General features: G+C 37.1%; 1 protein-coding gene across 15 annotated transcripts in view; it reads right to left on the bottom strand.

Moving 5' to 3' along the window:
* Positions 1 to 13,079, bottom strand: part of PARD3 (par-3 family cell polarity regulator) — a 463,980-nt gene that overhangs the window by 404,149 nt on the left and 46,752 nt on the right. For all 15 annotated transcript variants that reach the window (XM_072854616.1, XM_072854617.1, XM_072854615.1 and 12 more), the window contains exon 2: positions 8,096 to 8,197. In XM_072854616.1, coding sequence (XP_072710717.1) covers positions 8,096 to 8,197 — 102 coding nt within the window. The remainder of the gene's footprint in view (positions 1 to 8,095; positions 8,198 to 13,079) is intronic.

Genomic DNA, 13,079 nt, shown 5'->3' on the forward strand with positions numbered 1-13,079 from the left:
TCACTTACGTATCCATAAGACCCTTCCTCTTATCCCATGGCAAGTTTGTGGGGTTTTTGACTGTACTAACCCAGTCGCTGTTACTCAGCTCTGTCTTTCTGCTGAGAATATGGGAAGGTTTGGGAGGCATGACTTTCTTCACAACACTGTCGTGGTCTTCCCCAGTATATCATATTCATGCATGGGCCTGCTATTCCTCAGAGAACATTTTTTTCCAAATTATTCAATTTTCAGAAGTCAGATTTACCTGCAGCTCTTCAGATCTCCAGGGAAACTAATTTACAAATTTACAAATGTCACTCCTCTCCTACCTGGGAATTCTTAGTGCATTGATACAACTGCGTCAGTAATACAGGAAAGGAATTGGGATATTGCAGTTTATCCCAAAAATAAACAACAAATTGTGAATGGAAATGCTGTCTTCACAGAGCTAGAAAAAGTAAATGATGGTGAGATTAATAATTTGGAGAACGGTGCTGAAAGAGATGAAAAACTAAGAGCTACAGATGGGAGATAACATTTAGTTACATCTAATATCTCTTAGTGATTGGAAAATGCATGTTTCAATATTAATATATTATGCCCATTATTTCCTCAATTCCATGCATTTTAGTCTCATCCATAAACATTGTGAAGTTAAAACTTAGTTTATTAGAAATACTACGAGCATTTTAATTCCATTCTTTGACAGAAGATAATATTTATATTTGGAGTATGTTATTTCCAAATATGTCTTCATTAAATAGCAGCTGGGAATAAAGACTACGTAAAAACTTAGATGTTCTATTTTAAATCCAACAGCAAGGCGGACCTAAAAATCATGTGGCTATCCCAGTAATAATGAGTCAATAGTGTTAATGCAAGAAAACCTGGTTAAAACAGAGACATTCTGTTTTTACCAATCTGTCAGAACTGAGGTTAATATCAAATTGTCAATCTCTGAAAATGTAATTAAAATAAAAAACACTGCAGAATACTAGATTATATCAAGAGCTCATTGTTAAATTGAAGTTTTTGAATTTTTTAACAGAAAATAAGCATGGAATTGTTATGCAAAGGGTTTCCTTCCCAGTATCAATACTTTCCCAAGCTCAGCGGCTCAAGTAGTTATTTTAAGCTGTTACAAGAAAAGAATGCCTTATGCTCAAAATGTGTTTTGCCAAGTCACTTATGAGTAACAACAAATTGTTTCAAGGTCATCCTGTTTTCCTGGGATACAGGGAAGGCAGTAACAGAACAAGAAGAGAGAAGCTGCACACTGTGGCAGAGATAATCATGGCAGTAGTTGAAATTTAATTTGATGGAAAAGTTTTGAGGAAAAAGGAAGAAGGCCATACCAGTCATGGTACTGTAAATACTAAGAATCATATTTTTGAGTAATTTTTTGGCATTTTTAGGTTTTGCTGTCAGATTTGCTGCACTGGACCTAGACGTTCTTTCATTCACTCCAGGGTTTTAATCTGTTAATGGCAGAAACAAACTTCAGAAGTACAACAAAAAGTTGTTGTTCTCTGTGCATGGTTTTAGGGTTAAATTCTTAAGTTGCAGAGTCAAAGAGAACTCAAATGTAAATTTAGCTGTAAGTTTGCTTAAATGAGGCAGAGAGACACCCAAATTTAGAACAAACAACACTACTTCTGAGTATTCTGATTATGTGCTGATGGAAATCTAAAGATAACACAAGTTTATCTGTGCAACTTTCATCAAGTTCAAAAGCTCTTTAACATTTTAGAGAGAATGAACAGACACAGGGTTACCAGAATCTCATTCTTTCTACAATCATCATATTGTCACTGGTCTACCCAGAATTTACTATAGAACTGGGGTCTTGCAGAACTATCCCTAAAAATAAGTGTGACAGAACAAAAATCAATAGCAGTGAGAAATTGTAATCACAGCTCTCTAGTCCCTAGCTAGCCTTTAACCTTAACATCATAATGCATTTGCTCAAAATAGACTTATTTTTGTGTTGGTTTCAAGTTAACATTTGTGACAAACAAAATAAAGTCATCCTTTCCAAACCCACATTTTGTGTATCACATGCCTCTCTAACTCAACAGTGCTGTCCAAGAGGAAGTAAACAAAACAACAGTATTATTTAGAATTGACCATATGTTTAACACAAAAACCAAAAGTTCATTTCCTTTCCACTACGCTGGGAAAAGCTCCTAATATGCTGCCATATTACGTGAAGAAGCTGTTCAAAGGCTTTCTCCCATCACACTAGAAGCAAGCGGGCATTAAATTCATCATATTAACAGAGTGTCTGTAGGTCTCTAAAAGTGGATGCAAATGAAGTGCAATTGATCTCACTGAATTTCAGCAGCCATTTGATTACTTAACATCGTTAACTCTAGATCATGAATGTTTACAAATGCCGTTCCTGCACAGATCTATGAAATGAATCTCCCATTCTCACCAACAGTATTCCACTCAAAACAGCAACTTCTTGTGCATCTTTCTAGGAGGTTCAGAGTACGTCTAACCAGCACTAAGCACCACCATCACCTTGACCTTACAGTGACCTGGGCTGGATACTTACACCACGCACACAAACACCGTGGTAAGCATGAAACTTCACTCTAGACAATACCAAACCATATTCCTCTGGTTGTTGTCTCTGCACACAGCAGGTGTAAGTATGAATTATGCAGAGTGAAGAGCTGACTGAATATTTGAAAACAGTAAGTCAAGCAAAGAAAGCCCATTCTTTAGTTTAGAGAACAAAAACCAGGCTGTAACTCTAAGCATACACACAGTAGTTATTTTTGAGAACTAGGGTGTTGAATTTATTAGGACAGTGATGAAGGAAATGATAAGATGCCAATACTTTTACATTTACAGGTTGCTAATCCCAAGCTACCAAAAACCTAACACATTTGGGCAAATGAATTTATGAATAATTGCCATTAGGTTCATACTCTACATTGTTTCAAACTAGCTCTATTCGCCCAACTGCTCACCAAAACCAGTGGCTGTTAATGGCAGATCCTTGTTGTTCTCGCGGGAAGGAAAGCCTCTAATTTTTCAGAAATGTAGCTACACCAAACATAGACATTTTGATCTCCAAAGCTTTTCACTGAGCAACAGCTTGAGCATTACTATGCAGGAAAAAATTACACATTAATTGCACATTCAATATTTTTTTTTAAATTGTGCAAAATACAAGTGACTATTTCAGTGAGAATCCAACTGGGAGCAAGTTATATTCATACATGTAGTTTTTAAAACGGAAGATTACACAACAATTTCCTGCATATTTTTTTCCATGGACAAACAAAGGCCTGTGAGATCCCTGAATAAGTACTTTCATATTATACCCAAAGTATGAAGATCACTGAAGTGTCTATGTGCTTCAGCCTGCCAGGAGAAACCATGGTTAAGGATGGCTGGGGCTTTTTTTGTTCAGTTGGTTGGGGTTTTTTTGCTGTTGAGAAAGTCTGCCTACAAAGAACTGAACTGAGGTCACTGAGTATGTTATCATCAAGCTGGAAACTTGTCAAGTTGACATATGTTTTTTGAGAGCCTTCAAATGAAGGGCTACTTTTACAAGTAACAGAAATCTAAACAAATCAGTTTGTTAACCTATCTCTGAAATATTTTTCTAATCACTAAATGCACAAGAATCCTGTATTTTTAAAATAATGAAAAAAGGTTATGCAGTTGACTAAAAGCAAGTTAAAAGGAGTTATTTCTCCTTTATTTCTGGCAAAGAGATATTGGATATTCACCTGCCCGAGCTCCTCAAGGAGTTTCCTCATACAATACCAAGCGTGCTAGTACTTAGGACTGGAATCATAGAATGCTTTGGATTGGAAGGGACCTTTACAACCATCTAGTCCAACCCCCCTGCAAGAGCAGGGACATCTTCAACTAGATCAGGTTGCTCAGAGCCCCATCCAACCTGACCTTGAATGTTGCCAGGGATGGGGCCTCCACTACCTCTCTGGGCAACCTGTGCCAGTGCCTCACCACCCTCATGGTAAAAAATTTCTTCCTTATATCTAGTGTAAATCTGCCCTCCCTTAGTTTAAAACCATTGCTCCTTGTCCTGCCACAACAGGCCTCGCTAAAGAGTCTGTCCCTGTCTTTCCTATAGGCCCCCTTTAAGCACTGGAAGGCTGCTATAAGGTCTCCCCGCAGCCTTCTCTTCTCCAGGCTGAACAACCCCAACTCTCTCAGCCTGTCCTCATAGGAGAGGTGCTCCAGCCCTCAGATCATTTTCGTGGCCCTCCTCTGGACCCGCTCCAACAGGTCCATGTCCTTGTGCTGGGGGCTCCAGAGCTGGACGCAGAACTGCAGGTGGGGTCTCACCAGAGCAGAGCAGAGGGGCAGAATCCCCTCCCTTGACCTGCTGGCCACGCTTCTTTTGATGCAGCCCAGGATACGGTTGGCCTTCTGGGCTGCGAGCGCACATTGTCAGCTCACGTCCCGCTTTTCATCCATCAGGACCCCCAAGTCCTTTTCCGCAGGGCTGCTCTTGATCACATCATCCCCCAGCCTGTATTGAAACCAAGGATTGCCCCGACCCAGGTGTAGGAGCCTGCACTTGGCCTTGTTGAACCTCATGAGGCTCACACAGGCCCACTTCTCCAGCTTGTCCAGGTCCCTCTGGATGACATCCTGTCCCTCAGACATGTCAACTGCACCACTCAGCTTGGTGTAATCTGCAAAGTTGCTGAGGGTGCACTCGATCTCACTGTCAATGTCATTGATAAAAATATTGAACAGCACTGGTCCCAGTACGAAGCCCTGAGGGACACCGCTTGTCACTGATCTCCATCTGGACATTGAGCCGTTGACCACTACCCTCTGGATGGACCATCCAACCAATTCCTTATCCACTGAACAGTCCACCCATCAAATCCATATATCTCCAATTTAGAGAGGAGGATGTTGTGAGGGACCGTGTCAAAGGCTTTAAATGGATGCCACTAGTTGAAAACAGACTCTTGTTTCTTGTAGTCAAATATTTTGCAAAAAACAACAAATACAAGACAATCCATTTGTATTCATGTATACAGAGAGACAGACAGATAAATATAAAAAACACTGGTATACTTCTATTGAAAAATATCTTGCTATAATAAAACCTGGACAAAATTTGCACTTCAATCAATGACAAAAAAGTTTTCCAAGAAAAAAATTATCCAAATGAGCATTTATTAATTTTTGTTTTAATACTGTTACTACCATTAACTGCATTAACCAAGTTTTCATCAGCAACTTCATGTGTAGTGATATTGTGTAATATGAATGTCGAAGTTGCATGCCAGCTAAGTTAGAATGCATTATGCACTTTCTCAGTGAACTATGTTAAAGGGTTTAAGAAAAGCTGTTTCAGAAAGGAACAAACAGCTTAGCAAAATCAGTTTTTCCATGTAATTTGTTTCATGTTTTTGTCCTTTTTTTTAAGGGGGAACAACATTGAACATCACAAATTATTCCAGAGAGCAACTGGTTAACCCTTACTCATCCATTCTGTTTTAGTAAGTGACAAGAGAATACCAAAATATAGGGACTGAAGAAGCTAAATAAAGTCACCCTACCATGCTGCATTTTAATGTGAAGGACACCATCACAAAGATACTTCTCTTATTCCATTCAGAACAGCTGCTGTCTCTAAGGGTCTTTGTATTTGTTACAGGATAGAACATTTTCTCCATGGAGACAGTGGAATAGGAGTAAATATATTCTTCACATTACTTAGTGTTTTATTTTACTAGTATAGTTGACTATACAGAGCAATAAATTCATCAAGAGGACAAGCTGGTCCTTAGCTGCTTTGCATTCTGTATTGTGCTTATATGACACTGTACAAATAATTATGGCATAAAAGCAACATTAAAAAGACAAAAATTACATTTATCACTGTGGGAATGATCCTTACATCTAGAGAACCATGATAAGAGCAAAGTGATTTTCAAAAGTACAGATGATAGGTAGTGAATAGCACAACGAACTTGTCTTCAAGAATGTAAAGAGCTTCCTTGTGAAAATTATCACAAAGATATTAAGTGTTCAGTTTTGCAATATCCTAGATATTTTTGTCCCAACTGAAAAAAAAATTATATAGGCTAATGTTTAATTTTGAGCCTAACTAATCCTACAGATCTCAGTAATAATTTAATTAAATGTTTAGACATCACCTGTTTAATTGCATTTTAACAAGATATGCTTAAGTGTGTATATATCTATAAAAAATATCACTAACTGGAGATATATTCAGAACCTTGCATTAATGAGACCTATATCAGGTTCTGCTAACACAGAGCTAGTTGATACGCTTGGTATGGAGGAAGCATCAAATGCGAAGCTAACAATCCAAAACTAAAGGGAACCAGGAAGGTCAGCTGTAAAATATAAGACGGGAAACTGAAAAACAATGACTAATGACCAAAATGCTTGAAAAGAATCAAACATGAAGGTCCAGTGAGAATGACTAATTCAAGGATATAAAGCAGTATAGCACAGTACATGTTTATATTGCACCTTCTTAATCAATGCTACAAGGTCCTTTAAAAAAGGGAAATTTAACTGATAAGTGCTATCAGTAGAGACGTGCCAGATTCACAGAATCAGAGCATACGAGCTTGGCAAATGCAGAAATAAATACTACTAATTACTAGGTATCTTGTCCATCTACACACAAAAACAATATTGTAATAATGACTTTGCCTGTTTCAGTTGCAGTCAGAGTTTTTCATCTATTAGTCATGCACATAAAAACACCCACAGAGTTTCACTGTGAGGAATTACCCCAGTTGAAGGCAGCAAGCCAAGGTAACAGCCAAAGAATGAGGTCTTGAAGTCACCAGAACTGAAACTTCTCCTTCTGAAGGGAGGAGCATGTGAGGAGCTAAGAAGTGCATGATTCAAATAAGTTTAAAAAAAATATATATATATACACACACACAATTTGCACCAGCTTCCTTGAGGGCTGTAAGCAAAAGCTAAACTAATCATGCAGCTGAGCACTTCAATATGAGATAACTAACTAGAAGTTTTAATTAGCTGTTCATGAAATCTTAGCTGGGCACTATTTTTATGGAAGAAATTCCTGAAAACTCAGTGCTGTTACTCTATACAGCTTGAGTAATCCCAACATTTCAGACAGAGAGGAGTCTCCATGTCCCAAGACTCCTCACATAATTTTTCTTTATAAAGTCCCATTTGAAATAACCATGTCAATTAAATTTTGTCACAAGAAATAACTGCAGGCAAAGTATTTATTTCTGAAAAATTAGCCTAAGAGTCATCATTTGGCCAGTTTTCAAGGAGCCTTCAGAGTTCCTGTTGCTTCCAACAGAGGCAGTTAAGGATCCTGCGGGTGAAGGGAGCAGGGTCCTGAAACACATTTCCAGACTGAAGTGTGTATCAGCCTCAGATGCGCTCAAGAGCTTCAGCAAACACATGGGCCTTTGCAGAGAAAAGTGGTGTATTTACATATGACTTTACAGTTTGCCACAGTGTTTCTTACCTTACCCTTTTTGAACTGTAATTCAAAGACACAAGTATCTATAACCTCAAACAGCCAATAATCACAAACCTCTTAGTTCACTGTGATCTAAATCTCTACTTAAAAACAAAACAAAACAAAAAAACAACCAGTAAAAGCACTCAAGACCCAGCAGTGTGTAATTATTTTCTCAAGTTCTGTGTAACCAGCAATTCCTCCCAAAAAGATTTTTGAAAAACACTCCACCAACCCTCCACAGTTTAAAAGCAGCATGTATTTTTCACATGTTCAACTGGTAACATGAAGCTAAAATCTTAACTTACAGGTTCAATTTTTTTTTTTTGCATTATTGTTCCACTGTATGAGGTTTTTTTATTCTTGCAGCCTCCTTTTCTTACTTAAACTTTTAAAGAACCAAAAAGGATGGAAAACCCATGATTTCAATAAAAGATTTCCTGTGCTTTTTGAAAAACATAACAGTAACAGACATCTCACATCTGTCAAGCAAACTATATTAAAAAAAACCCTGAAGTCTTTGTATTGACTCCCACTTTTGGGCACGTGCAGGAAGCACAGAATGCTGATACGCTGACGTGCAGCGCGCACTGAGCTGCTTTTGTAGCTATTTGTACTTACACGGTCTTTGTCATCAGCTACATCACAAAGAATGTCATCAAGATCTAAGATCCCACCATCCCCATGCTCCAGTCGATGTACTTGTATCCAGTAGTTTGGATCCTGCATAAACGGAGAAGAAAATAGTATCAGATATCACATACCAATGGAAAAAGGTTATTCCACCATATAGTTAACATTGCAGTCCTACAAATGCTTGACATTAAAACATCCATTTAGGTCATATTCCTGTAAATAAATGTAAATTGATATGTAAAGCCAAAGTTCTCTTTTTAAATCACCCTAGATTAGATACATACTCTTCCCACTTTTATCAGTTCTGCATGAGTCATAGTCCCATCACTGACACGCGGGGGAACAGCATTCCCAGTGTTACTGAATATATGCACTATATAAAAAGAAAATACAACATCCTCAAAATAAAGTATCTCAGAGAGTGGTCAACAGGCACAAAATGTTACAGGACAGCCATAAAGTGTGGGGTTTTTTACAGGACAGCTATAAAGAGTACAAACCAATATTTAAATGATATCAAAGGGCTTTGTACTTGTGCTTTGGTAGAGCTGGTAGATGGGATATCTAAATCTTATACGAAGAACACTTTCCACATTTTAATTAAAAAAAGATATACATATATATGAACATATGTATGTGTGTGTATGGTTTTGTGTGTATAAATGTGTCTACCAGTAACTGGGAAGACTGGCTTTATAGTTTTCATTATTACTTTTGGTACAAAAGGTAATGATAACTGATAGAATAAGGTTGTGTCCACAAAGTATCTTCTACGTATTGCTACATGACCTGAGTGCTGTTTAGTACTCAACATGCTATTCTTAAAAGGCTTGTTTTCTAACAGGGGAAAGTTGTACTATAAACACACAACCTGCACATGATACATAATCTTTTCTTGCTTCTCAAATACTCCCCCATAACAGTGCCAATGCCCCGGGCTGTTGTTAAGTGTCTAGCAGTAAGAGAGCTCCCTTGCTTTTCACTGAGCAGGCACGACTGCAGAAAGTGACTAATTTGAGGACCTTCGAACTTGCAACATCTTGCAAAGTGCCTGACTTCCTAAAAATAGCAGTTAGCATCCAAGTCTTTTCAGGTATCAGTGTCTGGAAGTCAAAAAAAAAAAAAAAAAACCAAACAAAAAAAAAACCACCCAAAACCAAACCTGAACCAAACAAACTAAAAAAAAAAAAAAAACTAAAAAACCCACATGAAAAAAATAAACCTCCACCCTTAAAGAACTTGAAAATAATTTGATTTCTTAAAGGATGCAACAGGACAAGAAATGGGACCACCAGAATTCCTCTAAATCCATATGTGTTTTTAAATCTTGATAGGACACGCTGCATGAAATCTTGGACAGCATGCTGCATGAAAGAACATCAAGGGATATTAGTTTTGTTTGTAATGTCTTAGAACTCTTTTTATTTGCACGTTATATATATGCATAGGTCAAAGATTTTGGAGAAATTTGATAAGCATGAGACTTACTTCATTGTTTGTATAAGTACATCCACCTTAAATACTGTTGTAAATCATCATCATCCAATGATCAGATTTCAGAATTACATTTTACAGTCATTAGGCTAGTCATTTCAGAAATAAAATTACAGATTTTTTTCTCTAATTTATCTAAGTATTAAATATCATTACATTTCTTCTAAGCAAGTATTTATTATACAATTAACTGATTTTCCTAGTACATGGCTTTTCCCCAAACTGCACTTGCTGTTGTAGCACATTACAGGAGATAATTCATCATCCATTTTTTTTAAGTAAAAATTCAGGAATAATTAAAAATAGCACCACGTTATTCACATTGTCATGCATACAGAGGTGCATACATAGCTACATATTACAGAAATTTACTCTGTAAAATGGTACATAATGCAAATACTAGGATAAACTAAGTTAAGTTTGAATACTCCACCAACACTTACAGACAGGGCTGGAAAAAGCCTTCTGTGTAAACCAGAAATCCTTCAAAGTTCCTTAACAAACAAGTTCTAAAGGGAATTCCACTAAAGAGGTGCCTTTGTAAACTCTGCTCTTGAACTAAAAGGAGAGAGGATCCCTCCTCATCCTCCAGCCCATTACAAAAATCTCCTCTGCCTCTTGTATCTACACTAGAGACTGAAACACAGTTGGGAAAAGCCAGGCTTTGAAGACACGACCAAACTGATGAGCTAGGAAGCATCCTGCACTCCTAAAGGACTTGATTCAGCTTCCTCTCCTAATTACTCCATCTCAAAGCCAAGTCAGAATTGAACCATAAGCCAGGCTTCACTGCAAAATCAGAAATGGAAAAACTAGTTCGGGCTTTAAGAGAGTCTGATCCCTCATATGTCACACACTTCGCCATTTTTGTTTGCATCACTTAATCTTCTTACTGAAGAATGGAAACATTAAAAAGAGATAATTGCAATACTGGCTCAGTGACTGGACTACATCCATCAAAACAAAACATCCATCAAACTTCAATATTCCTGTATCCTTATTTTTTTTTCTTCCTACCACAAGTATTTCCCACCTCCAAGGCAAATGTAAGAAAACACGCACTATTACAGAATCAATAGTAGAAACGCCCACTTCTAAAGCACTATTGTGCTATTTCAGTATGTACAATCTACATTAAAAATAGCTTTGATATATAAGCTGCATCATTTTTACTAATTAGTTCCTTTAAAAGTTTCTTGATATTGCATAATAAGTTTTTGATAGATTTCATTTTTCCTGCATCACCTATTCGTTGTGCCATAGCCTGAACTGCTCTGGTGGCTTTTCCTGTCAGACGAGGTCCTAATACAAAACAATATGTTAGCAAGACCAGACAAGAAATATATAAAACTAGTTTGGCAAGAATTTACTCTGGCAGGATTTGGTAAGTAAATATGAAATAACAATGAAACTTTTTATTAAAGCCCTCTCCAAACTTCACAGAGCAGTCATTCTCTTGAGGCCCTTTTACTCTATTAAAGGTTTCACATAAATCAAAGATTTGGTGGGGGAGGCTTAGGAGTGAAGAGAGGTCTAGCTGGAAGGGGAGTACTCACATTTTGTACAGATTAGTTACACCATACTAAAACAAAAAACAACCCCAAACAAACAAAAAAAACCACCAAAGAAACAAACCCAAAAACATTGAAGCTAGTGATTTTACCAAGTTAAGAAAATCCACAGCTATTTATGGTTCCAAATTTTAACAACTAATTCTATGTATTAACTAACCAAACAACATGGAAACACTCAAACTGCATAAATGTTCACATTTAAATTCCTATTCTGTGTTCTGTGTACAGGGAACATATGTTGTATAAGAGTCAGCTCGTGTGCACTGTTTGCTAAATACAAAAGAAACTGGATCAAACTTAACACCGATTTGAATTCAAGTACTACTACATCAACGTTACAAGGGTATCTGTATTCACAGCTTGGTCAAGTTGCATTTCTCCATCACAGCCAGTAAAGAGATATTCATAATTCCCTATGCAGTAGCAGTAATACAGTCTTCAGCATTTTCTGAAGCAGTCAAAAATTCTGTTTTGGCTTAAATCAGTTACTGAGTCATAAAGTGGAAATCGCCAATTACCAGAGTTTACTGGAGTTTACGCAACTTCATCTGTGGGGCAAACTGATCCAATTGCTCCTTCAGGACACCCGAAACACCTTCGGGGTCCCCTCTCCCAGTGGCAGCGCGGGGCTCTCAAGTGAGATCTCACAAATTAGGAACTTGCTCCAGTACTAACCCCCAGAGAGATGGCCTGCTCGGGGCACGTGCAGCGGGGTGCTTACACAAGTGAAAAGGAAAATGTCTTCTAGTTATAAAACAAGAAAAGTGCAAAATATATCAAGTCTACAAAAGTCAGTTTCTGCAAAGATGAAAACAAAAAAAAACAAAAGAAATTTTAAAAATTACGTGGAAGCTTTTCAAGAAACCTGCTTCAGAGTTGTTCTGGTTTAAGAAAGCATCCCAGAGTCGGATGCTTTGCTGTTGTTTCAAAATTTGAATTTGTATATTATAATTAGATTTTCACATTTTGTCAACAAAACAAAGCCACATTTATTTCCTCTCACTGTTATGATTGTGTAAAAGGGTACTGCACTCTCCATATCTGCAATGCATTTAGAGATATAAAAACATGCTTTGATAGGAAACTCATTAGCTACACTGCTCCACCAATGTGTAAATTAGCAATGTGCAATTATTTTGTAAAAGCTGTATAGATGCCTTTGTCACCAGTTCATGCAGAAGAACTAGCAAGTTCACTTCATTTAATACAAGGACAGAAGTAATGCTAAACCTGATTTATAACATCTTCATTTAAATATTGCATCACTCAGCTCAAGTCTAAGCAAGTCAGATCTCCTGTTTCCTGTGTACACCCATTTAACTATTCTACTTGACTATGATTATAAAGGTACTTATAATTTAAACTCAGGAGCACTACATTTTCTGCTCCAAAGTCCTCTATAATGGAAGATAAATATTTGCTAAGTGAACACCAGCACTGAGAGTGGAAGCAAGAGCACATTACAAAGGCAGTAAGAATGCAGCCATTCGTATTCCATTTATTCCATACAACATGACTTCTAAAAAGCACAAAGGAAAAACTGAGAAAACCATTCGTTTAAGTAATATCATTCAATATTCTGTAGCTAACAATTTTATGTTCCCACATAATGGAAACAAGGACCATATGTGGAAAACAATATCTAGAAACAGGAATGGAAAGTGCAATGTGTTCTTATTAAATGGCATAGGAAGATTTCTTATTCCTTTAGTTCCACATAGGTGCCTTGGTTTTTGCAAATGTATCCTTTCCAAAAATGTATAGAAGTGTTTAATATAAATAATTACAATAAATAAGATTATTCTCTGAAATATTTTGTCCATGTTGTACAAGAAGGGAACACCACAAACTTCTTAGTCAGAAGTAGCTATCTATTTAAGACAAAGCAGAAAATCAGGCTC

Source organism: Ciconia boyciana, chromosome 2 (genome assembly GCF_034638445.1).
Source record: "Ciconia boyciana chromosome 2, ASM3463844v1, whole genome shotgun sequence".
Taxonomy (NCBI): domain Eukaryota; kingdom Metazoa; phylum Chordata; class Aves; order Ciconiiformes; family Ciconiidae; genus Ciconia; species Ciconia boyciana.